The sequence below is a fragment of the Brassica rapa genome, chromosome A10, assembly GCF_000309985.2.
Source record: "Brassica rapa cultivar Chiifu-401-42 chromosome A10, CAAS_Brap_v3.01, whole genome shotgun sequence".
Taxonomy (NCBI): Eukaryota; Viridiplantae; Streptophyta; class Magnoliopsida; order Brassicales; family Brassicaceae; genus Brassica; species Brassica rapa.
In genome coordinates, this window is record NC_024804.2 from 5,884,920 (window position 1) to 5,910,413 (window position 25,494).

General features: G+C 42.1%; 2 protein-coding genes and 1 non-coding gene across 3 annotated transcripts; 2 read left to right on the forward strand and 1 right to left on the reverse strand.

Annotated features, from left to right (window-relative positions):
• Nucleotides 1-603: 603 nt before the first annotated feature.
• On the reverse strand, nt 604-1,411 carry LOC103849630. The gene is made up of 3 exons (XM_033282869.1): nt 1,224-1,411; nt 680-1,158; nt 604-638 (listed from the first exon to the last, which is right to left on the reverse strand). The coding sequence occupies exons 1-3, from the start codon at nt 1,409-1,411 to the stop codon at nt 604-606; spliced, it is 702 nt and encodes a 233-aa protein (XP_033138760.1).
• A 1,114-nt stretch (nt 1,412-2,525) lies between these two features.
• Nucleotides 2,526-2,632, forward strand: LOC117129398. The gene has a single exon (XR_004453047.1). It is a non-coding gene; the product is annotated as a small nucleolar RNA R71 (small nucleolar RNA).
• A 15,897-nt stretch (nt 2,633-18,529) lies between these two features.
• On the forward strand, nt 18,530-25,297 carry LOC103843889 (probable leucine-rich repeat receptor-like protein kinase At5g49770). The gene is made up of 19 exons (XM_009120663.3): nt 18,530-19,027; nt 19,112-19,232; nt 19,320-19,391; nt 19,474-19,548; nt 20,535-20,606; nt 20,699-20,863; nt 20,959-21,033; nt 21,108-21,179; nt 21,249-21,320; nt 21,407-21,475; nt 21,596-21,670; nt 21,749-21,820; nt 22,840-22,977; nt 23,071-23,546; nt 23,634-23,786; nt 23,868-24,004; nt 24,085-24,304; nt 24,380-24,615; nt 24,690-25,297. Exons 1-19 carry the CDS (start codon nt 18,940-18,942, stop codon nt 25,122-25,124), a joined length of 2,823 nt encoding a protein of 940 aa, XP_009118911.2. The 5' UTR covers nt 18,530-18,939; the 3' UTR covers nt 25,125-25,297.
• The last annotated feature ends 197 nt before the right edge of the window (nt 25,298-25,494 follow it).

A 25,494-nucleotide genomic window follows, 5' to 3' on the forward strand; every position in this document is an offset into this window, starting at 1 on the left:
ATCAATGAATGGGAGTGGAAAGTGATCCTTGCGACTCGCGGCATTCAATTTACGAAAATCAATGCACATGCGATGTCCAGTGACAGTTCTAGTAGGGATCAATTCATTCTTATCATTTGTTCTAACAGTTATTCCACCTTTCTTAGGAACTACATGACCCGGGCTAACCCAGTTACTATCAAAGATGGCATAGATCACACCAGCCTCTAGAAGTTTCATTATCTCTTTCTTAACAACATCTTTTAGATTCAGGTTTAACCTCCTCTGATGTTCTATAGAAGTCATTGATTCATCTTCTAGATGTATTCTATGCATGCATAAATCAGGTGAAATACCATGAATGTCAGCTAGAGAATACCCCAATGCCTTATGATACTTCCGTAGCTCACACAAAAGTTTAGCAGTTTCCACATTATTCAGCTCAGAGTTCACAATAACAGGATAGGTGGAATTTGGTCCCAATAACGTGTACCTGAGCCCCATAGGGAGGGATTTGAGCTCGATCTTTGGAGCTTTCAGCTCGCTCCATAGATCGTTGAGTTGCACGTTCGGCATGGTTGCTCTTTTCGAAGCAGTTGCTCCGACTGACTGCTATGATTGCTCTCATCTTTCTCCCGTATACTTAGATAAGTGACCATCTTTTCCATGCTTCTGGCAGAGTCAAGCATCTTGTTGTAACCGTCCGTGTCCACGCTCATGACGTTGTGCTCAGTCTCAGCTCGGGTTAGAGCCAGTTCGAGTGGGTCGTCGATCAAGATTTCCTCAATCATTCCCTCTTGAGGGGATAGCGCCTGATTTTCGCCTTCAACCGTGTAGGTTTGGGCGTCTATCATCGGTTTCTTCAGCAGTTTGTTCATCTCGAACTTCATCGCGATGTCCCCAAGGTGAAGATCAATCCTCCCTTGTCGAACATCAATAATCGCACCAACCATGCACAAGAAAGAACGACCCAGGATGAGTGGATATCTTGGTTCTTTGTCAACATCTAGAACCACAAAATCTGTCGGAACAAAGGTGTTGCCCACTCGGACATGGAGATCTTCCAGAATACCCACCGGTGACTTGACTGATCTGTCCGCAAACACCAGGGAGATTCTTGTTGGTTTGAAGTGTGTGAATCCCAGTCGTTTTGCCATGGAGTAAGGCATGAGGTTGACACTTGAACCCAAGTCGCAAAGAGAACAACAAATATTATTTTCCCAATTTGTATTGAGAGAACAAACTTGCCTGGATCACCCAATTTCTTAATTGGCATGTTCTGAAGTACCGCACTGCAGTCCTTTGAAACCAACAATAGCTCACTGTCTCCAGTTATCTTGCCGGAGATCAAACCCTTCATCAAACAGCGCATAGAAGGTATCATCTGCATCTCATCAATCAGAGGTAACTTGATAGTTATATCCTCTAGCATCTTCTTACACTTTGTCTCCTCCCGATCCTTCCGAGATGTCTTTGCTGGAACAGGGTATAGAACCTTAGGGGTATATTTGCGCGAAGGAATAGGCTCGACAGGTGTATCGGCAGGGGTTGGATCAGTCTAAGCAGGCTGTTCCGGTTCCTCGTCAGATAGAGGGACAGCTTCGGATTGTGGCTGCTCGCCCTGCTTTTGCTTGCCCTTCTCTGCCGCTGATAGTTTCTTAGGGACTGCATCCGGCAGTGTTCTTGCACTCCGTAGTGTTACGGCACTGCATTCCTTAGGATTCTTATCGGTCTTTCCAGGTAGAGTACCTTGTTGTCTCTTGACGCTCTCGACTGTCTACGCGATCTGAACATCCATCTGACGCATATGGCTAGCTACATTGTCGCATTTGGTACTCAGGTCATTGAACATGTGGTTCATTTTGGAGTTGATGTCCGTGGTGACCTGATTCAACACTTTCTCTGGAGCAACTGCTGCATCATCGTCGCTAGACCCTTCATCTCGTCTTGCGGAGCGGCCGTTGGCGAAGGGGCAGCTTGTTGAGCTGTCTGCTGCTTTTGGTTCTGGAACTGGTTGTGCTGCGCCTGGCTCAGAACATATGTTCTTCCTTTTCTGATAGCCGCTCTTCTGTCCTTGACTGTTCTGCGCGTTGTCAACCGGTTTTTCTTGCTTAGGATATGTAAAGAGGTGAGGGTTGTTCCTCACGTTAGGGTTCGGGTGGTAGTTCTTGTACTGCCAGCCTTGTCCAGTGACATAGCTCACTTCTTGTTGATCGTCTATAGTGTTCTATGTGTTAGGTGTGATATATGTTGCACCGTTCTCCGAAGCGGTTTCTTCCATGATAAACACTTAGCTCTGATTGCCCTTAATCAGCTGGTCAACCTTTGCCGCTAGATCATCTATTCTGTTCACGGTCTTAGAGTGATCGTTCTCCTTGTTTTTGTTTTTGTTTTTGTTGAGTGAGCTCGACGCCATATTCTCGATCAGTGCGAATGCGCCTTGTGTTGTTTGAGTCATGAAGTCTCCATTACTCGAGGAATCTAGAGCATTTCGAAACTCATAGCTTACTCCATCATAAAACACTTCCAGTATGTAATCGTCCCCAAACCCATGGTGAGGGCATTCCCTTCGGTATTCCTTGTAAATCTCCCAAGCATCATAGAAGGGCTCGTCAGTCTTTTCCTTGAAGTTGGAGATCTTATGCCTCAGAGCTGCCGTTTTGAACTTCGTGCAGAAGTGACTTAAGAACGCTGCTCTGACTTATTCCCATGTAGTTATTGTACCGGTTGGGAGAGAGGCTAGCCAGCGAGCTGCTTTTCCATCAAGAGAAAACGGGAACATCGTGGATTTGACGTATTCTGGTGGCACTCCATTTGCGCGAGATAAGTTGCAAACTCTCTCAAAATTCTCGATGTGATCCAACAGAATTTCAGATGCGAGGCCGTTGAACATATTTATCTGCATCAAGCCGATCAAAGCAGGCTTTATCTCATAATCTTGTCGAGTGAATGGAGTGGGTTGATGTCGGAGCGAGTGGTAGGGAAGTTCCGCTGGATGTTATGCACTCCGATTGGAGTGCCTTGTTGTTCAACTTGCTGTGCAGCAAGTTCAGCCGCTGCTTGGCGATCAGCTTCCTGTGTGTTGTTGGTCTGTTGCATCTGCTGCATCTGTTGTTGCATGAGCGCCATTGCAGCAGTGAGATCATACTGGCCTCCGTGATCATCCATCCTGATGTTAGTAGGCCGCAGTTGTTGGCGGTTCTGTCTTTCTAATCTTGCGAGCTCTTCGTTGCTTAGCGTGAATAATAGTCCTTGTGCGTTGCTCCGAGTATGTCTACTGGTCATGCACCTGGATCATTTGCAGCAACAAAGAGAGGAAAGCAAGTTAGATGTGTTAGACTAAATATTGAACTGAAAAATAAAAGGAAAATTTCTGGTCCCCGTCGCAACGGCGCCAAAACTTGATACACAAAACTGAACATTTCCTACTGTCAAGTTAACAGTGGTAATTGTAGTATTTAAGATTCAATCCAGAGGACCAGTCTACACTTTATTCTTATGAGTTTTAAACTTAGCTAAAACTAAAAGTGGGGTTTGAATTAAGTGGTAACGTGCAAGTAAAGTAATAGTTGCAAAGAGTAAATTCAATATTAAAGAGAAGCCAATCTAGGATTTCTCATCGGGTGTCAAAGCTAAACCAAACATTTATTCAAGCATAATGTAGCACAATCTAGAACACGGATCACTCAAGTAGAACAGCCCACTGTCGTGGTGCTGCTCCCTTTGCGGTTCAGCCTTAACACCTAAACTCTCATTTGGATCAAGGATCGACCACAAGCAGTAGAGATCAAGTCTGATAGGTTCACCGAGCACTCTAGTATCTACTTTCGCTGACTAGAGATGTGCGGCTCTAGTCCGATAGGTCACGACGGAATTACCACCCGAAAATCCTCGGAGATAATATTTCCGAAAGAGATAGTAAAAAGAAAGATATAATTTTCGTAAAAAACCGATACGAAGTTTTTACGAAGAAGTATCCTTGAAGATTCAAAAGCAAAAGAACCAAGCTCGGTCGTTGCGTAACTACCGCACATACACGCTGTCCGGTCGCTACGTAGCAACCAAGTCCGAGCCGATGCCGGTCGCTACGAAGCGACCGAACATCCGACCCGCTCGGTCGCTACGTAGCGACCAGGCTCGAGCCAAAGCTCGGTCGCTACGTAGCGATCGAGCAATCATCCCGCTCGGTCGCTACGTAGCGACCGAGCTCGACTAAAGCTCGGTCGCTACGTAGCGACCAAGTGCTCGTCCCACTCGGTCGTTACGTAGCGACCGAGCTCACGCCAAAGCTCGGTCGCTACGTAGCGACCGGGCTTGAGCCAAAATTTGGTCGTTGCGTAGCGATCGAGCTCTTCCGAACATCGATACGACATCAGTCCATGCATTCTCGTCAAAACCTTCAACTGCTATCTCCCGAAGACCGTAGCAAGCTCAGTCCATGTTTTCCGCTATTCTAAATCATCGATCAAAACTTTGCGAATTAAAAACCGCGGAAAGTTCGTTCTTTATCGAAAGAACTCGTAGTAAACGTGTCGAGTCGGAAGACGGCCCAAAGGGACCTAAAACACGACTCGAGGCCCATCCTACGATTTCTTAACCAAAAGCCCGTAAACCACAGCACGGTTTACGTTTGGTCCACAAGGAAGGATAAATGTCAAGTTTCCGCGGATAAATACGGAAGTTTTGAAGACGATTGTGAAGATCGAGAAAAATGGAATATCTCCATTTTTATGCTATGACGGCTTAAGGGCAGAAGAGTAAAAGCGTAAACCGACCTTGGAGCTAGTATATAAGGAGTCCTAGGCGAGGAGCAAGGAAGAGAACTTTTTCAGAGCAAACTTAGCACTTAGAGTAATTTAGGCATTTTTCTGTTTTCGTTATTTCGAGCTGCGACTCAATTAGGTTTAGCCGTCTTAGGGTTGCTAGAACTAGGAATCTCGCCGACAGCTCTCGAGCCCACGCTTATACCTTGTTGTAAACGCTCATACGCAAATTCGGAAATAAGATCTTCTTTGCTCTCTTTTTCTATTTCTTATACTTTATCGTTGTTATTCCCGTGTTCTGATTGCTTGACGTGTGGTAATTAGCAGATATCCGGGTCCTCTGGGAAATTAGGGTTTTCCTAGTTTCCTTATTTAAACGGGACAGTGCAAATTTCGGTTCCCACAGTTTGGCGCTAGAAGGAAGGGGGGTACGGATCAATCTAACCCGCAAAAGCCACAACACTCTCAATCAGACATGTCAACTAATGACGCATATAACGTGCAATCCCCTCTTAACGGAGGCAGCGGCACCGATCTCCATACTCCAGCAGCGGACGTATCTGCGGCCAACGCACAAGCCAACGCCGCGATGCTCGAGGAGTTTAAAAAGATGTTCGCCACCTATGAGAAAAGGTCGGAAGAACAGGATAAGCTCGTGAATACCTTGACCAAACAGGTTGAAACCTTAACGGCAAGGACCCAAGCAATCCGTCCCCGTGGAACCACCAAAATCCGCGGGAAGAGGCTCGACTTTGCTACCCCACTCGACAGATCAGGAGTCGCGCGGGAACAACCTTCCTGTCAAAACCCTAGCGAGAAATCTCCCATCAAAAAGGGGAACCCTGAAAGTCTTCCGCCCCCTGCAAATGACTCGGAGGATAACGAAGCCGAACGCATTGAACTGGATCCTAGCGATGTCTCCAACGACACCGACGAGGACGTCTACAGACATCCAAGAAGGACCAGGAGCCGATCTGCTCGTGAAGGCTCCCCGTTCGAAAAACCAATGATGGAAGAAGAAGAAATCGCCTATTGGAACGAACAAGAGGAGCTGGCTGAAAGGCAAACCGAGCTCACTCGCAGTAAACGCCGACAGGCTCAGAAATCTACTGACGAGACATCGGATATTCGCGATCTTCGCGACAATATCACCAAGACTGCGGCAGAAGTGAGGGCCGTAAAGTCTCAAATCCATCATGCTACTAGTGCTGCCCCCGAAATCGATCGACTGCTGGAAGGAGCTCGGAAGACCCCTTTTACCAGTCGCATTTTGGACATGAGGGTGTCCGATCCGGGAAAAATCAAAGTACCGAAGTACGATGGTACGGCCGATCCAAAAGCGCACCTTCAGGCTTTCCACATCGCGATGGGAATAGCTATACTGAAGGACGGCGAAAAGGATGCCGGCTACTGCCGCCTGTTCATCGAAAACCTGGAAGGACCAGCGCTTGAATGGTTCGCATGCCTTCGTCGTAACACCATCGGGAGTTTCCGACTGCTCGCTTCGGAATTTCTTAAACAATACTCTGTATTCATAGACAGAGAAACTTCCGATGTTGATCTCTGGAGTCTCTCCCAGAGGGAAGAGGAACCCCTCCGCGGGATAAGCGACAAAGTAGCCATCGACGCGCTGAGGAAGACGCTTTGGTACAAGTCAAAATTCAGAAAGTGGATAACTCTCGACAAACCGCGAACGATCCAGGACGCCCTCCACAAAGCAACTGACTACATCATAGTCGAGGAAGAAACTAAAGTCTTATCACAAAAACATAAGGCGGTAAGACCATCCTCGAAGGACGTGGATCCAAAAGGAAGAAATAAGAACTCTCGTAACGACAAATACGTCCATCACGAGGGGGAAGATCTCCAAGGGGCGCATAATTATGCGATCAATTCGGATCAAGGCCGAACCACGGGCAACACATGGACTCGCAATCAAGGGTATGACGAAAACACCTTCTGCGAGTTCCACCAGTCCCGAGGACACTCCACGACCAACTGCAAATTCTTGGGAGCAAGACTGGCCGCGAAGCTACTCGCTGGAGAGCTCTCGGAAGTAACTAGCGTCAAGGATCTCATCCTTGATTCTGATCACCCTCCAAACACGGACAGAAATCCGCCCGCTGAAAAATCCCCTCAACGAAACCAGCCTGGGGATAAACGCGGTAGGAGGCCGGACGACAAGGGGAACGATAACAATCGTCGCAGAGTCAATATAATCATCGGAGGATCACAATACTGCGGCGATACTGTGTCGGCCATCAAGGCTTACCAACGGAAGGCAAAGTCGATGCAAATTCGCCTACATGGTTTTCTCCCCGAGATGGCCAAAATTGCTCGATCACCTTCACAAAGGAGGAAGCCGGTGGCATCGATCAACCTCACTGCGATCCGCTCGTCATAGATCTCGTCATACGAGACTTAGAAGTCGGAAGGGTACTCGTCGACACGGGAAGCACGGTCAACGTAATCTTCCGCGACACTCTCAAGCGGATGAGCATCGAACTCGGAGAAGTAATTCTGACGCCAAAATCGCTCACTGGTTTTTCAGGCGAAGTATCGATGACTCTTGGATCGATCCAGTTGCCAGTCATGGCCAAGGAGATCACGACAATCGTCGAGTTTGCGGTAGTCGATCATCCCGCTATCTACAACGTGATCATGGGAGCCCCATGGCTCAACGCCATGCAGGCAGTTCCGTCGACATACCACATGGGTCTCAAATTCCCAACCCCAAGCGGAGTCGCGGCTATCTGGGGATGCCAAAAACAGTCACGGCTATGCTTCCTGGCAGAGCACAAGTTAAGCCAAATCACGACTTCTGCAGCTACAAACGGCAAACGCACGAAGATAGATCGATCTTCGGCCAAAAACGCCCCAAGAAAAGACGAATTAAAATCATCTGCCGACGCAAACACATTGGACGTCGAAACTCAACACGAGTCTGAAGCCCACGCTACAACTCAACCGGAACATCCGGAAAATAGCGTTGACCCAGCCACGATCGACATGGTCAAGGCGGACATCGCGACATCTACCGCCGAGTAAAAACACTCGCGGCATGAAACAGAACTACGAGATGGCTTGATCCTCGAAAGGTGTACATAGGCAGCCTGTCAAAAGACGAGTTCAGCTATCCCCCTCTCTAAAAAGGGGGGGGGGGAGTGGGTGCGTATACTCGGATACTCCCACTTAGAAAAATCTTCATTATTGTAATCGAGTTTTTAGAAACTTCAAAAACTTTTACTACAATCTACGTTTCTTCTTTTTATCGAAAACGTTTACGCTTCAGTTAAACACAAAAAACTTTCAGGACACGCCTAGAAACATTAAGACTCTTGTATGCGGCCTCATCCGGCCCAAAAATCGTAAAGTTATCATCTTTCAAACATTTGAACATACACGTATAATCATCGAAACAACTGCGAGACGTCGCAAAGTTAAAATTAGAAGATAATACGAACAAATTATCCAAACACGACCACCAAAAACCTTACACCCCGTTCGTCGATTGGCCCCGACGAACACGCCAGCCGTCTTAAACAAACGCAATTCGATCACTCTTTTGATCTTGAAAAACGTCCAACACAAGGACAAAAGCGCGCTACAACAAAAATCCGAAATTTTGGTCTAGCACTTCCAGTTGATTCTGAGAAGATGCTCGATTCGTACCATACAAGTCATATAAGCCGAGAACCTATCGCGGACTTTAAATCGGTACGAGTCAAGAAGAAATCGCAACAGGAAAAACGATAGCCGGCTAGTCACCGCACAAACCTTAACCGAAAGTAAACCTAGGTCTTGCCCTAAACCCAATGTTCTGGTCTCAAACATCTCAAGACATGATATCTAAAAGATACGAGATCCTAAACCATGTCTCTCCGTTCGAATCTCAATGTTCCCAAAAATCGTAAAGATAGGTAAATTTTTACGAGAATCACGAGCGAACTAACAGATTGAACGTCTAATCGGAATTAAATATGAGACGACAACTCATATTTACTTCGACCCTATTCGGGAAAACTCGAAATGAAACATTCATCATATATATAAAACCGCTTAAAAAGCGGTAATGGATTCAAAGCCACCAACGGCCAGTCCCGATAAGCAATAAAAACGGCCAAAACAGGCCCATACAAATCTCTCGGCCACACTCGGCCAAAAAAATAAAAAAAAAAAACGAGCATCTTTCTTTCAATAACCACTCCACCTCTCATAATCCAAAGTCAAAATCTCCGGACAACGAAGCACCGAACACATCCGCGGGACGATCCACTTCCTCTCCACCGTCAGAAACCCGGTTGGAACCTCCTCGGTATCATGGGAAACCGGGATGGAATCCCAGAATCCTTGGATCCGCTCGTCGATCGACGGGATGAGCGCCTCAGCATGGGCGCGTTCGTTCATGCCACTCTTCATCAAGCTCATTTCCTTCTCGAACACATAGTCATCGGCCTGCGTCCTCCAAAAACTTCCGACTGAACCGCGGCACTCACGGAAATCACCCACCGAGGTAAAGGCATTCTTGAGGTTCCCATACTCAACCTGGAATTGATAGGCACGAGTCTTCATCACCTCGACGATATCTCTTTTGCCTTTCCTTTCCGCCTTACGGACAGCCCGCGCATGATCATGAGTAAGTTGCGCTTCTCGCTCCAACATCTCGCCTTGCATGCGAGCGAGATCTCATTTTGCTTTCCCCGCTTTAAAACGATAGACCATAGCCTCCCTATGGCTCGCTTCAATGGCCGAGCCAAGCAAGTTGAGGCCCTGCGAAACCAATTAACGCATTGTAAGCAGAAAAAGAAATACCCAGGCAATCACAAATATTTTCAAAAAAATCATACCCCATTGATGATTTGGGACCCTTCCGCGACGACTTTCGGCCTCGCCGACTCTTTTGCAGGTGGAGGAGCATCAAAACCCGGTGGCAGATCAGCAAAGAAATCATCAAAATCCGGAATAGGGACCTCGCTCGAGCCACTCCCATCGCCATAAGCAAGGTTCGGATCCCATCCTGGAAGCATAGAGTTATCCATCGAAAATTCTATGTCGCCAAGGTCGATATCCTTTCCCTTCCCAGAGCTCGACTCCGGCACAACTGCTAGGGCTACAACGGGATTCTGGTTATCAGGTTCGGAGTCGCTTCCCGTGTCCGCAACCGAGGCAGGACCAGGGTGCACGAACCTCAGTGCCTTCCGAATCTTCTTCGGCGTAAAGGAAGTCCAAAAGAAGGGACCATTCCTAAGAAGATCCCTCAGCAATGATGTCCTCAGGGAACGGAGCAAGAGGATTGATGAAAGGACGATCGTTCCGCAACCTCCGGAACAGTGGAATGCAACTCTCTTCGACAGACGCAACGTCTATACGAACAAAGAAGAAAAACTTCTTCCACGAGTTGAAGTTCGAAATGAACTTCTTAACCACTGCATAAAGTTCCGAGGGACCAGCCTATGCTTGTCCGTATCTTTGACGAGTTGAAGCCTCAAAAGCGCTTCAAAATGATCGACGGAAAGGGAAAGGCCATGCTCGTAGCTCAGGATCAGGATCCCAATAAGATGCTGAATGGCGAGAGGAGTCAACTGGCTTATCGCAACCTCGAAACGGTCCAACACTCGGACGAGGATTTCGGAGATTGGGAACCATAAGCGACAACGCACTACGAACGCCTCGTAGCAAGTGAAGTAACCCTCTGGGAGGCTGTTAGCACACTCTCCGGGATAGGGAACCCGAAACTCCACAGAATCCGGGATATGGTAGAACGATCGCATGATCGCGAAAAACTCGTCGGTACTCCTGCTTGGATCCTCTTTCTCGACTCCACGATGGTTCAGAACCGGGAACGACTTTTCTTTGGGAGGAGTCATCGAACCATAATGCGCAACCCACCATGCCTCATTCTCGGCGGGATGTACCGAGTGAGGCACAAACTCCATCTTCGGAAAAATGAGCTCTTCGTAAGCACTCGCGGATGAAGACCCTTTTTTCGAAATCTTTTTCTTGCCCGACATTTTACACTTCTCCTGAGAAAATAGAGGAAAAGGGTGGAGAGAAAGAAAGATAGTTTTTCTTAAGAAAGATCTTAGAGAAAACAAGAAAGTGAAAAAATTGTGAAACAAGTTACCTCCCTTCTTATAGGCATGAGAATTTACTATTCAAGCTCGGACTTTCAGATATTAATTCCATCCAACACGCCTAACTTGCCAAACATGCCTAACCGCACGATAGGACCCTGTGATGCATGGTCCTAATGGGCTGGGGGGCTAACTATTGGGGTCAAAAACGGTCACGACGGAATTACCACCCGAAAATCCTCGGAGATCATATTTCCGAAAGAGATAGTAAAAAGAAAGATATAATTTTCGTAAAAAACCGATACGAAGTTTTTACGAAGAAGTATCCTTGAAGATTCAAAAGCAAACGAACCAAGCTCGGTCGTTGCGTAATTACCGCACATACACGCTGTCCGGTCGCTACGTAGCAACCAAGTCCGAGCCGATGCTGGTCACTACGAAGCGACCGAACATCCGACCCGCTCGGTCGCTACGTAGCGACCAAGCTCAAGCCAAAGTTTGGTCGCTACGTAGCGATCGAGCAATCGTCCCGCTCGGCGCTACGCCAAAGCTCGGTCGCTACGTAGCGACCAAGCGCGCATCCCGCTCGGTCGCTACGTAGCAACCGAGCTCGGCCAAGCTCGGTCACTACGTAGCGACCGAGCGCTCATCCCGCTCGGTCGCTACGTAGCGACCAAGCTCAAGCCAAAGCTCGGTCGCTACGTAGCGACCGGGCTTGAGCCAAAGTTCGGTCGTTGCGTAGCGATCGAGCTCTTCCGAACATCGATACGACATTAGTCCATGCATTCTCGTCAAAACCTTCAAATGCTATCTCCCGAAGACCGTAGCAAGCTCAGTCCATGTTTTTCGCTATTCTAAATCATCGATCAAAACTTTGCGAATTAAAAACCGCGGAAAGTTCGTTCTTTATCGAAAGAACTCGTAGTAAACGTGTCGAGTCGGAAGACGGCCCAAAGGGACCTAAAACACGACTCGAGGCCCATCCTACGATTTCTTAACCAAAAGCCCGTAAACCACAGCACGGTTTACGCTTGGTCCACAAGGAAGGATAAATGTCAAGTTTCCGCGGATAAATACGGAAGTTTTGAAGATAATTGTGAAGATCGGGAAAATGGAATATCTCCATTTTTATGCTATGACGGCTTAAGGGCAGAAGAGTAAAAGCGTAAACGGACCTTGGAGCTAGTATATAAGGAGTCCTAGGCGAGGAGCAAGGAAGAGAACTTTTTCAGAGCAAACTTAGCACTTAGAGCAATTTAGGCATTTTTCCCTTTTTATTATTTCGAGCTGCGACTCAATTAGGTTTAGCCGTCTTAGGGTTGCTAGAACTAGGAATCTCGCCGACAGCTCTCGAGCCCAGGCTTATACCTTGTTGTAAACGCTCATACGCAAATTCGGAAATAAGATCTTATTTGCTCTCTTTTTCGATTTCTTATACTTTATCGTTGTTATTCTCGTGTTCTGAATGTTTGACGTGTGGTAATTAGCAGATATCCGGGTCCTCTGGGAAATTAGGGTTTTCCTAGTTTTCTTATTTAAACGGAAATCGACAGTGCGAATTTCGGTTCCCACAATTCACCCAATCTCAAGCAATCGACTACACGGTTAATGAGCAGATTCAACCTAAGATCTAGCAGTAAGTGATCAGGTTATAAATAGCATTAAGAACATAGATTAACAAAGACACAATAAGGTCGCTTACTTAAGTTTAGATTTTGCGATCAACACCCTAGAACCCTAGACAAGCTAGCCGACTAGTCAGCCATAAAACAAGATTAACCAGACATAATAGCTGAATGATACTGCATATAAATCCAAAGAGAAATCAATAGGGTTCAGGATGATCTTCTCAGTCAAGAAGAGGAGTCGTCTCTCTTAAATAGCAAAATCCAATAATAGGTCTTAGGTCTGTTGCAAAACTAGTGTAGCTCAAAATAAATATAAGGATGGTTTTTTATATGGAGGCACCATCGACTTCAGAGTAGGGAATAAGTGATTAGGTCAAATCTTTGAAAGATATGGAAACTTTCATAAATGTCGGGAACAATCGCCGGGCTGTTCCTAGTAGGATCAACCGTCAGACTGCTACGCATGATCGTTCCGCGGGGAACAATTCTTGATCCTTTCTTCACGCTACTCCAGACCTGAAATGACTCTAAAAGGACTGGACTAACTCGATAAAACATTAAAAACAAGTTAGAATGCATATGCACAATGATGTCAAAAACACCATATATCAGTCGACTAGTAGGAGAGTGACAAGGAGTTTCTCACGCTCTGCCCATAATTTTGATAAGCCACCCTCTGTTGGTTTTAGTAAAGAGGAGGTTCATGATTTGAGTGACGAGGCAGTTCCAAAAGAAGAGTTCAGAGTATCTCGTGTGGACCCAGAAGAAGCAGCAGCGTATTGGAAAGCTCGGTGCAATTTGGAACCTTCCCCCCCCCCCCCCCGAACTGTGGGTTCCGAGAAGACCACCTTCCAAAAGGATAGTTTCGGAAGGGTCGAGCAAATGTGATCAAGTTTTCCTCACAACCATCCGTCGATTCTGTCAAGTTCCAAATAACGTTGAGTTTCGGATACCGCGGGAAGGAGAGAGTGCTGATACTCCTCCGCCGAGTTTTTTCACATGTTACAAGGCACAGCCTTGCGTTACCGTTTATGGTTCCCATACCAGCAATTATAGTTCAAGTTCTGCACCTCTTCAGTGGGTCGCTTAGTCAGGTTACTCCTCGCGGTTAGCAACACCTTATTGGGACATTGGTTCTAAGTTTCGACCGTAGGATGATTCTTGGCGATGGCTACCTAGAGGGGCTTTTGACCATAGCGAACACATCGAAGAATATTTCCTATTGCTTCAGACTGAGAGAGCATATGACGATAGTCAAAGGGTTCACGTCAAATGAATGGCGTTGGAGAGACTCCTACATTATATTTTTTTGAATAGTGTGTTCATTGCGGAAGAATGCTCATCTCTTTTTAGGACCGAGTGGAGCTAAAAGGGTAGCATTGACAACACTATCACAGTTTGCACCCTGATTGTAAATCGGGAAATGTCAGCGTTTGGGGACGATGGTACTTTCAAGCACACCTTAGGCGACCTCTTAGATAGCCAGTGACAATTAACGAGATTTCTGGCTCAGAAAAGTATGTGGAAACTTTCGACATGTGCATGGGGTAACTCTTTTATTGATTTTTGTCGTTTCAAATTCTCCTTCTAACTCATTGGTCTCTCTTTCTTGTAGGGTCTGGGTGCGATGAACGAGGCTCTCATGTCGAGCAATTTGGAGGCGCAGACGATCCGCTTGAGAGCCAAAGAGACCAAGAAAGAGGCTGCTCGTTTGAAGAATGAAGTTGAGGCCGAAAAGAGTGAGTGTTCTGCTCGTAAGGCCGAGTTTGAGAAGGTGCATGCCTCCGAAGTAAGCAGGGAATGCGGGAGGCCGCCTCGATTTATCAGAACCATTTGATTCAGATTGTTGGTGGAGATGTGTACTGTTCAATGATTTTTGAGAGTGTAGTGGTGACATTGGTGTTTTGGAGTATATGAGGGAGACCGAGGCGTTTAACTATGATGCAAAGCTTGCGTTGAACTCCGATCATCAAGGTCAGAATGCTTATTCAGAGCCTTTACTGTCTAAAATCGAGGGTATTATTCAGGAAAGGTTGGTTCCGATCCATGTTTCTCCTGATTGTGAAGATGTTGCACCCGCTGCTCCACGCGAGGAGAGGAGGTTAACTAGTCTCAGGCTTCGCTTGACATTGGTGATTATGGGTTTGGATATTCATGCTCCGGTTTTTATAATTTCTCCCAATGACAGGTTTTGCATTTAGAAGGAATGTGTTCCATGTTTGTAATAAGTATGTTGACTTATGTCCTACTCGCCCTTTTTAGGGTTTATATTTGCAAAGATTCATCAACGTCCAAGTACTAACGAAGAGACAAGTTTTTGTATCTCGTACCAATGATTCAGGAGGAGTATCGGCACTCTCTTCTTCCCGAAGTATCCTAAACTCCAATTTTTGGAACCTAACAGAATTAGGGGATGGTTGCAAGGAAAACTCGAACATATTTGTTTGACCCTTTGGGAACTATCCTTTTGCAAGGTTATCTTCTCGACCACCAAAAGTGTCGTTGGTTTGTTGATTGTGCAGTTCTTTTTTATTGACCCTCGGGAACTATCCAGTTTTAGATTTTCGCGAGATTGATGGCATGCTTGAATTCCCCATGTTTCATAATTCTCCATATTTCATCTCTCCCACCTTCTTCAAGATCTCTCCTTCTTCAGACTCCTCTCTTTCCCCAGAATTCTCATCATCCACGTCTTTCTCTATCTCATTATTTTCATTTTTTCGTTCTTCACTATGTGCAGATCCTACCTCACATCTGGGTCATTCTCATTATTCTCTAGAATTGAGAATCGTAATGGTAACATATCATTGAAATTCAAATATTTTAAGCATGTCGGATAGACACTTTTTTTTTTGGTGAAACTGAGTTCCAACTTTTCCCTTGATCCACCATAAGTAGCAAAGATGTATTTGCTTCCTCGATTTGTCTGTTTTTCTTATCTTCCATTTCTTCTTCCCCATGTTGTGTTTCAGTCACCACTTCTACATCTGAACAATGTGCTTTTTTCCCTTTTGTTACCATTTGTTCATGCTTTGTCGCTGCACTCTGTTTTTCAGTTTCATTCTATGTACTATGTTTTCCTAAAACAGAGTGTTGGACCTCCTTCACCCACCTTCTTGTTCTCCTCTCTACGTAACAAAGGGAAGTTTTCCCACTAGATTCGTTTGGCACAGTATGTGCATTTTGATGGGAGACAGACACAAATTTAACAACAATTGTCTTCTCTCAAAGTTTAAAGACATGCTACTTTGATAAATCCTTTGTTAAATCAACCTCAACGAACACTCTAGCTTCCTTAAAACGTTTGCAGAGCGCTGTGTTTGGATGCAGTCTCTTTGGAAACTCAACCTTGCTCGCAACAAAGCTAAGCCATTTCCATAAACATGTTGAGTTTGGAACTTCTTTTTAGCTACCCACACCACATTGGCACTATCATTGGCTCTTATTGTTCTTCCTTCACAGTGACCGGAGCTCATTGTGTTACAACCATCGGAATGTTGGCAATATTCCACATACCTCTGCGCAAGATCATGTTTCACATTCTTTGATCAAAGATTTGAAACTTCACCCTCATCTCAACCATCTCAAACACATCTATTTTAACTTTTTAATCCCCTCAAGGCCAAACTTTGTTCACAATCACATGGATTTTCGCTACATGGGGTGTTGCCGAAAGAAAGCGACTGACGAAAAAATCTTTCCACAATGGCTCATCTGAACCTCTTCCAGAACAACTACTACACCATCTACCTCTGATGATTATTTATAGTGTTAACCCACCAACCCTTCTTGTTTCCTTCTACTGGGACCATTGGCTTTACGTTCCCTCTCGTTGATGTTGTTTCTTTCACCAGATTATCATCACTAGTAACTTTCGGTGCACTAACCTCGATTGCGTGAGCAAGAAGTTTAGTGAAAGCCCTAGAGTTTCAGTCGCCAAAATAATCGCTTAAAAATTTTCTCTGCTGATGGACAACTTGACAATTTTATATTTTTATTTTTTAATATAAGCAAATTTGATTGTGCAGATTTTAACTCTAAAAAAAAGTGAGGGCATAAAATTCTAATGATTGCTTCGACTATAAAGCTGATGATTTCAATGTAAGTGGTTTGCTGCACCACGAATATCATGTGCATAACGCGTTGGGTATTTTGTAGACGTAGCAGTCACTCAGCATGCAGAAACAAATTCTGTCAAGATTATCGGCAAAAACATTATGTTGGAGATATTTGAAGCATTACATCACAGCCTTTACGTTTACCTACTTTTTTAATTGTCCTGCTACTTGTACTCTCTTTGTTTCCCTTGGTAAACTATAAGTACATTAAGGATGTATTCAATAAAATATTTGAAGTGATTTGATTTTTAATGAAGTTTTAGATGTTTTTAATAAGTTGCAGAGACTTAGGTGATTTTTGTTAAGCCATTCTAGAATATAATCTAAAATCATGGGATTTGAATTTAAATTATTTTAACTAAGAAACTCCACCCAAACACCCTAAAATCAGCTGAAAACTTTAAAACTCCACAACTTAAAATATTTTCAATAACAGTGGATTTTAGAGTACTCTATGAAATGTTAAGTTAAATAACAGTGAATTTTAAATGAGCTTTTAAAATTCATGTTTAAATAACAGTGAATTCGTCATTTTAATACAAATCACCTAAAATTTTCTGTTGAATACATCCCCTAAGAGATATTAAAGGGGTTTAGTCCTTTTAATCTAGACACAATCGTCACACATCTTCTTCTCATGGCTGGGGTGGGGCCGTGGGGAAATGTTGTTTATTTTATTTTATTTTTGGTAAACGGGAAGGTTATTTATTTGAATGTATGTGTTTCATACCCACTCGATTATTCTATAATTAATTTAGGAGTTTTGGTCAATATATCATCAAATCATCAGCATTGTTGCAATTAGCATTATCATATCAAAAAGTTGTTGGTAAACGCTTGTGCTGAATTTTTCTTCGACCATACTTTATTCCATGTTGTTAGAAAAAAACCCATATCACTGCATAGTCGCTGACCACGACTCTAATTCTGCGAAACTCTTTTTCTGTGATATAAGTAAACGTTTTGGACAAACAAATTATACATTTGAAGATATTTGTGATTTTACCGTAGTACTCTCCTCTATTTCAATTTAATTATCGTTATAGAGTTAAATTTTCGTTTCAAAATAAGTGTCGGTTTATAATTTCAATACAAAATTTATTGACTTTATATTTGAATCTATTTTTCTGGTGGTTAGAATGTGGTTAGATGTATTGGTAATGATGGTTTTATTTTGGAAATATGCAAAATTAAACACTTTTTAATGTGTGTGCCCAAATCTAAAACGACAATTAAAATGAAATAGAAGAAATATATTTTTAAAACATTGGAAATTGTAATTTTGTCTTTGTATGTTATTTATGCTTTAATTTGCTGCTGACATGTCGTTTATGTATATTTGACTATGTAGATATTTTAAAACTAACCTTGGAAAAAATAACTTAGGCATGATTCAATAAAAAATATCTCAAATAGTTTTTAATCTAAAAATTGATATTTTCTTTTTTTGTTATTATTAAAATAAAATAAAACATTAATAAAATTAAAATAAAGATATTGACAATTACAGCTATGTAATAACTTTAGTTTATGAAAAATATCTTTGTAACTGACTACTGTAAAAATTAAGCGGACACATAAAAAATAATTTTTTAATAATATTATAAAGATGTTGCGGTCCCGATGGACCGAAATAACAGTTTCAAAAAACATTTATGTACATATTTTGTTATTTTCTTCTTCTCTTTTTGCATCAAACGGTTGATCTATTACTCAAGCTTGAGGTGGTTTCTAGAACCAGACCGAAATAAAATAACCAATGTAATACATATTCCTATGAAAAGATTCCGCTATCTTGCTAATGAATCATCAGATCGAGGAATAAAAAAATCGAAAATTTTGGGAATCTGCTCTTCAGCTTCTGCAGCTCGTCCAATTCAGTTGAGAAGTTGGACCATACTCTTGAGTCTTGAATTATCGATATTAGATCCTTACAAACTGTGCCAAAAGCTTGACATAGCTGAAGCATGGACTCCATCGCCCACGAAAAACATATTTTGTTATTTTCTTTGAGTCGATAATGAGTGTATTTAATATATAGTTAGATATACAGAGGCCCCACGCTAGTTTTGCATCACGACAACTCATGGTTTTTTAAAGTATTATTCATGATTTGTTCCTTCCCATTACCCTGTTGAATTGAAACTTTCTAAAATCCCATAATTGGCTGTTTCAAATTGACCAAGTTTTTATATGTTCTTCACTAAATTGTTCAAGTCTTCTCCTTTATGTTAACATTATTGCCTACATGTTTTGAAAGCGAGGCTGTATTTTTTATTCAAAAAGTCTTTCATAACTTGTGTAGACCACATGACTTTTTCTTTGAGTTACAATTAAAAGAAGAGGAAAAGGAAAGAGTTTCTTTGTCGGTTCGAAGATGAGTTCAAGAATTGGAGCCTTTATGCTCCTGATCTTGCTTTGCTTCCAATTTTTATCGGTTTCTGCTCTCACAAATGGTTTTGACGGTAAGTATAATAAAATAGATGCTGATCACCGTTTTAGACGTAAGAATTTCAAAATCTTTGAAAGTTTCTGAAAATTTTGTGTAGCTTCTGCTTTACAAGCCCTGAAGGCTGATTGGACAAAGTATCCTGAAAGTTGGGTAGGTGCTGATCCTTGTGGAACCAATTGGGTTGGAATCACATGTACCAATGACCGCGTTGTTTCAATGTAACGACTTGTTTGTGATTTGTAATTTTTCTTCTTCTTCCAATAATCATTCGCAGAGTATTAACATTATGTTGTTGCTTGTTGCAGATCACTAGGTAACCTTGACGTGGAAGGAAAGCTTTCCAGTGATATTGCAAGCTTGACTGAATTGCAGATCTTGTATGTCTTCCTTCTTCTTTCTGTTATTCCTTAATTAGAAATTGATTTATTTTTTCTCATTTTATGATCCTACTCTTTGTAGGGATTTGTCTTACAACACTGGATTGACTGGACCACTTCCATCAAATATCGGTCAACTTAAGAAGTTGAAAAACTTGTAAGCAAACAAGACCATTTGCTGTGTTCTAAAAGGAGCACCTAGGCTCAAGGCAAGGCAATGCAAGGCTCAGCATCCATCATGTAGCATAGTGAGGAGGCTATGCTATTTCACAAATGTGCTCGCTCAGTAACGCTTCATAGCGCCTCACACCGCTCGCGCGACTCTTAAAAGGTAGATTTTCCATAAAACATCATTTTGCATGGGGATTTTTGGGTAATATGATTACAACTGAATGTTTAGTTACTTTTTACGTTTACAAAACGTATTTACCCGTGAGAATATACTTAAGACCTAATTAACTATTTCAAGTTTCCAACCAAGTCTTGAAACTCGTTGCAAAAAGTCTTCACTCTTTAACTGATCAGGAGCATCTCGAAGGCCATCTTAAACACACATAATGTTGATTGTTGAGCATTATGAGAATGAAACTGTAGAAGATTTTGGAGAAGACGGGGTAATGGATTGTTTATGGAAGCTGATGATGATATATGATGCTATGGAATTTTAGAGTTTTAAACAATTAGACTTTTTTTTTTTTAAACAATTAGACTTTGATTTTCAGACATTTAAAAGAAAGACTTTGTTTCTATAGTAATTTCATTTATTTATTTCAGACTCATGACTTTAGAGTTTATCGGATTGCCCTTTCTATGTTTTTCAAACTATAATCCCACAATTCTGATAACCCAGGGTTATCAGTCACACCCATGATTTTAGAACCACAAATAATGGCAACATGCATAGGTTAGGACTTTAGGGATTAATGAAGATAACTAACCTAATATTTTCTTGTGTAGTTTGTGCCTCAGATACCAAAGACTACCTGAGCATTCGTCTAGGCTTGGAGCGTGTTTCTAGTACTTCGTAGCCTTGCCTTGCCTTGCCTTACCTTGCGCCCTTTCAAGCATAGATCATTGGGTCATTGATTAATATATCTCCTTGTCTACTTTCCTATTATAACCAACACTTTTTTTACTCTCCAGGATCCTTGTGGCCTGTAGTTTCAGTGGTCAAATCCCTGAGTCCATTGGAGATCTTGAACAACTTATATATCTGTAAGATGTTTCTTCCTATTCATATAAAAGTCTCTTTTTACTTTGCGATATCAAGAGCCTTTGTAGTATTAATCTGTGTTGCTTCCCTACAGCTCCCTGAATTTAAATCAATTTAGTGGAAGAATTCCAGCTTCCATTGGACGGTTATCAAACCTATATTGGTTTGATATAGCTGACAATCAGATTGAAGGAACGCTTCCAGTTTCTAATGGGACTTCTTCACCTGGACTTGATATGCTTCTTGGAACTAAGCATTTGTATATATAATCCCAAATCTCTTCATTTTTTTTAATATAATCACTCGTTTTAGTATTATGCTAATTAGTCTTACACTCCTCACTTCCTCCTGCAGTCATTTTGGAAAAAACAAGCTTTCCGGAATTATCCCAGAAACACTTTTCAGCTCAAAAATGACTTTGATACATGTGTAAGCTTCATATTACTTATGAATGCTGAGAGTTCAGCACAAGTTGACTGCATTTTTTGTTGTTTTATCCATAGACTATTCGATGGGAACAACCTCACGGGGGACATCCCAGACACCCTTAGCCTCGTTAAAACGTTGACAGTGTTGTAAGTAGTAGATTCTTTTCAAATTGTTTATTTTATCCCAATTTCTTTATTTTTTACTCTCTATTACAGACGCCTTGATAGGAATAAACTTACTGGCAATATTCCTACAAGTCTTAATAACCTCACAAATCTTCAAGAACTGTAAGTGGGAGCAACTAAAGTTGTGTTCTGTGTTTGTAAATATATATAGAAAGAGGTAAAATAGTTTCTAGTTAAATGCACTGTAGGTACTTGGCCAACAACGAATTTACAGGTAGTCTTCCAAATTTAACCAGCTTGACCAGTCTCTTCACATTGTAAGTTTTATTATTATTATATTTATCTCACTCTTTTACTGCTCAATTTACCATTACTACTCTTCTCAGACCTTCATTATTAAACAATCTAACTGACATAATGTGATTGATATATAACAGAGATGTAAGCAATAACACTTTGGAATTCTCACCTATACCATCATGGATCTCTTCATTACGCTCCTTGGCAACATTGTATGAGCATTTTTCTCTTCTCTTTCTTCTTGATATCCATGTGTTTACTTTCTAAGAACAAATGGTTCTCCTCTGCAGAAGGATGGAAGGGATCAACCTTAATGGTTCAATACCAAACTCATTTTTCAGCCCTCCTCAGTTGCAGACAGTGTGAGTCAAACAATATATTGGTGATGTTCGTTTGCTCATCTAGGTGATCCATCTGGGTGAAGATGCAAATCAATATTTGTTTTGCGCATTAAAATATTACATTCAGATGGATCACCCAACTGCATTTGCGAAAACTCACCCTCAAATTCTCACCCAAATGAGGATGAGTCTTCACGGAGCATTTGTGTGAGTCTTCACCAAAAAAAAACAATTTTTTTGTCAAAAATATAAAAACACAGTGTCTTGTCAAAACCAGAAAAACACAATTTCCCGTCAAAACTGAAAAACACAATTTTCCGCTTGAATCGTAAAAATGAACTTTTCCGCCAAAACCGCAAAAACACATTTCTTCGTTAAAACTTTAAAACCCCACGTTTCTGCCAAAACCGTAAAACGATCTTTACCACAAAATCGTAAAATGGAACTTTTCCGCCAAAACCGAACAAATGTAATTTCTCGCAAAAAACCGTAATGAAGAGATCCATGATGGCTTTGGCGGAAAACTGTGTTTTTACGGTTTTGCGAAAAATCGCATTTTTTGGTTTTAGCGGAAAAATTCATTTTTATGATTTTGTCGAAAAGCTCGTTTTACTGTTTTGGACATAAAGTGGGGTTTAACGGTTTTGACGGAAAATGTGTTTTTGCAGTTTTGGCGGAAAAGTTCCTTTTTACGATTTTAGCGGAAAATTGTGTTTTTCGGTTTTGACAGAAAATTGTGTTTTCCGGTTTTGGCAAGGTAATGTGTTTTTATGTTTTTGACAAAAAAATTGTTTTTTTGGTGAAGACTCACTCTTATTTTGGTGAGAATTTGAGGTGAGCTTTCACAAATGCAGTTGGGTGATCCATATGGATGTAAAATTTTAATGCACAAAACGAACATTGATTTGCATTTTCACCCAGATGGATCATCTAGATGAACAAACGAACAGCACCCATATCAAAATCAACATAGTGCTGCCACATCTGTTCTTATTTTACTTTTTTTTTTTTTTTTTTTTTTTTTTTTTTTTTAACTTCAGTATCCTAAAGAGGAATCGAATAAATTCAGCGTTGGACTTTGGTACCAGCTATAGCAACCAGTTGGAGTTTGTTGATTTACAATACAATGACATAGATGTTTATACACAACCATCCTCTAACACACGCATCCAAGTAATGTACGTATCCTGGTCAAAAATCAAAAAAACTTTTTTTTTTTGTTTTTTTTTTGTTTCATCAGTCATTTACTTATGTTTTATACTAATCTACAGATTGGCAGATAATCCAGTGTGCCAGGAGGGGGGAAACAGTCCAAGTTACTGCTCAGCAATCCCACACAATACCTCTTATTCTACCATTCCAACAACCTGTTCTCCGTGTGATCATGGCAGGGAAGCGAGTCCTTCGTGCCGCTGTGCGCATCCATTCACAGGAACATTCAATTTCAGGGCTCCTTCCTTCTCAGGGTTATTCAACTCCACCAACTTCGAAATTCTTCAGAAGGATATAACTGGTTTCTTCAATAAGTTCAGTTATCCAGTGGACTCCGTGGCCGTCAGAAACATAAGAGAGAACACAACAGATCATCAGCTTCTAATCGATCTTTTAGTCTTTCCATTGGGCAGAGAGAGTTTTAATGAGACGGGAATGTTACTTGTTAATTTTGCCTTTAGCAACCAGACTTATAAGCCTCCCCCTATATTTGGCCCTTACATTTTCATAGCCGATCCCTACACTCAGTTCTCTGGTATGATCAATACAGACAGCCAAACCCATTCTATATTGGATCAATATGACTCATTTGCTCTGTCCTTTTTTTCTTTCTTTTCCACAGATGGAGGAGGTTCTAAGTCATCAAACATGGGCGTCATAATCGGAGCAGCAGTTGGTGGTGTGGTTCTTCTGTTGTTGTTAACTCTAGCTGGAGTTTACGCTCTCCGCCAGAGGAAGAGAGCAGACAGAGCAACTGACCAAAATAATCCTTTTGGTAAGAGGAAAAAAGGTTTAGTACAAAAGATTTATCCCTTAAGACTGAAACTGCTGACAGCTTCTCTTTCGTATGTTTCAGCCAAGTGGAGTACGAGCAAGAGCAGTATTGATGCTCCGCAGCTAATGGGAGCAAAATCTTTTACTTTTGAAGAGTTGAAGAAATGTACAGACAACTTTTCAGAGGCAAATGATGTTGGGGGTGGAGGTTATGGCAAGGTTTGTGTCTTTTTCAGTGGCCTTGATCAATGGTCTTTATTTGAAATATCTGATCCCGAATCTGTCTGATGGTGAAACAGGTTTACAGAGGGATTCTTCCCTCGGGGCAACTCATTGCAATCAAAAGAGCTCAACAAGGATCCTTGCAAGGAGGGTTGGAATTCAAAACTGAGATCGAACTACTTTCAAGGGTCCATCATAAAAATGTTGTCAGACTCTTGGGCTTTTGCTTTGATCGAAGTGAACAAATGCTTGTATACGAGTACATTCCAAATGGCTCTCTTAGAGACAGTCTCTCAGGTAATATACTCTTTCTTCAAGGAATTAAAATAGTTTTTTTGGGTGCTGAATATTTTTTTTTAAAAAAAAATACAGGGAAGAGTGGGATAAGACTTGATTGGATAAGAAGGCTCAGAATAGCACTTGGTTCAGGGAAGGGCCTGGCTTATCTTCATGAGCTTGCTGATCCTCCAATTATACACAGAGACATCAAATCAAATAATATATTACTTGATGAAAATCTAACTGCAAAGGTTGCCGATTTTGGCCTCTCCAAACTTGTGGGAGACCCTGAGAAAACTCATGTGACAACACAAGTGAAAGGAACCATGGTGAGTAGAGAATCATCATCATCTTTTCTCTCTTTTATCATATACATTTAACCTCGCAATATATCTGGAATTAGGGCTACTTGGATCCTGAGTACTACATGACAAATCAGTTGACCGAGAAGAGTGATGTGTATGGGTTTGGTGTGGTGATGCTTGAGCTATTAACCGGTAAAAGTCCAATAGAGAAAGGTAAATACGTGGTGAGAGAGGTGAAGATGAAAATGAATAAGTCGAGGAGTTTGTATGACCTGCAAGAACTGTTGGACACGACGATCATCACAAGCAGCAGCAACCTTAAAGGGTTTGAGAAGTACGTAGATTTGGCTCTGAGATGCGTGGAGGAGGAAGGAGTGAATAGACCATCCATGGGTGATGTTGTGAAAGAGATTGAGAACATAATGCAGCTCGCTGGGTTAAACCCGAACGGGGATTCAGCATCGACTTCGGCAACGTACGAGGATGCAATCAAAGGATCTGGTGATCCTTATGGCAAGGACTCGTTCCAGTAAAGTGGGAATTTCCCAGCTTCAAAGCTCGAACCCCAGTGATCGATTGTTTTTTTTTTTGTTGTTGATATTTTGTAATTGACTTCATATTTGAAATGCCTTGTGAATGTGGTTGACATGCATGATTTAATTTGTTGTATGTGTCACTAATTTTTATTTGTGTTTCCCACGTAGCAGAGGAATGGGGCAAAACTCAGTATTAAAATAACTACTAGATCTTTTTAACATAAACACCGGTTTTTAAACGTTCGACAAATAAGAATATAATTCATCTCGAGTGTTGTTGTTACTGTGGTTTAAAAGATTTTATTTGCGAAGCCGACTCTATTTTCTTCCCTTTACCTTGACTTTTGTACAAGAGAAAATGTTAATT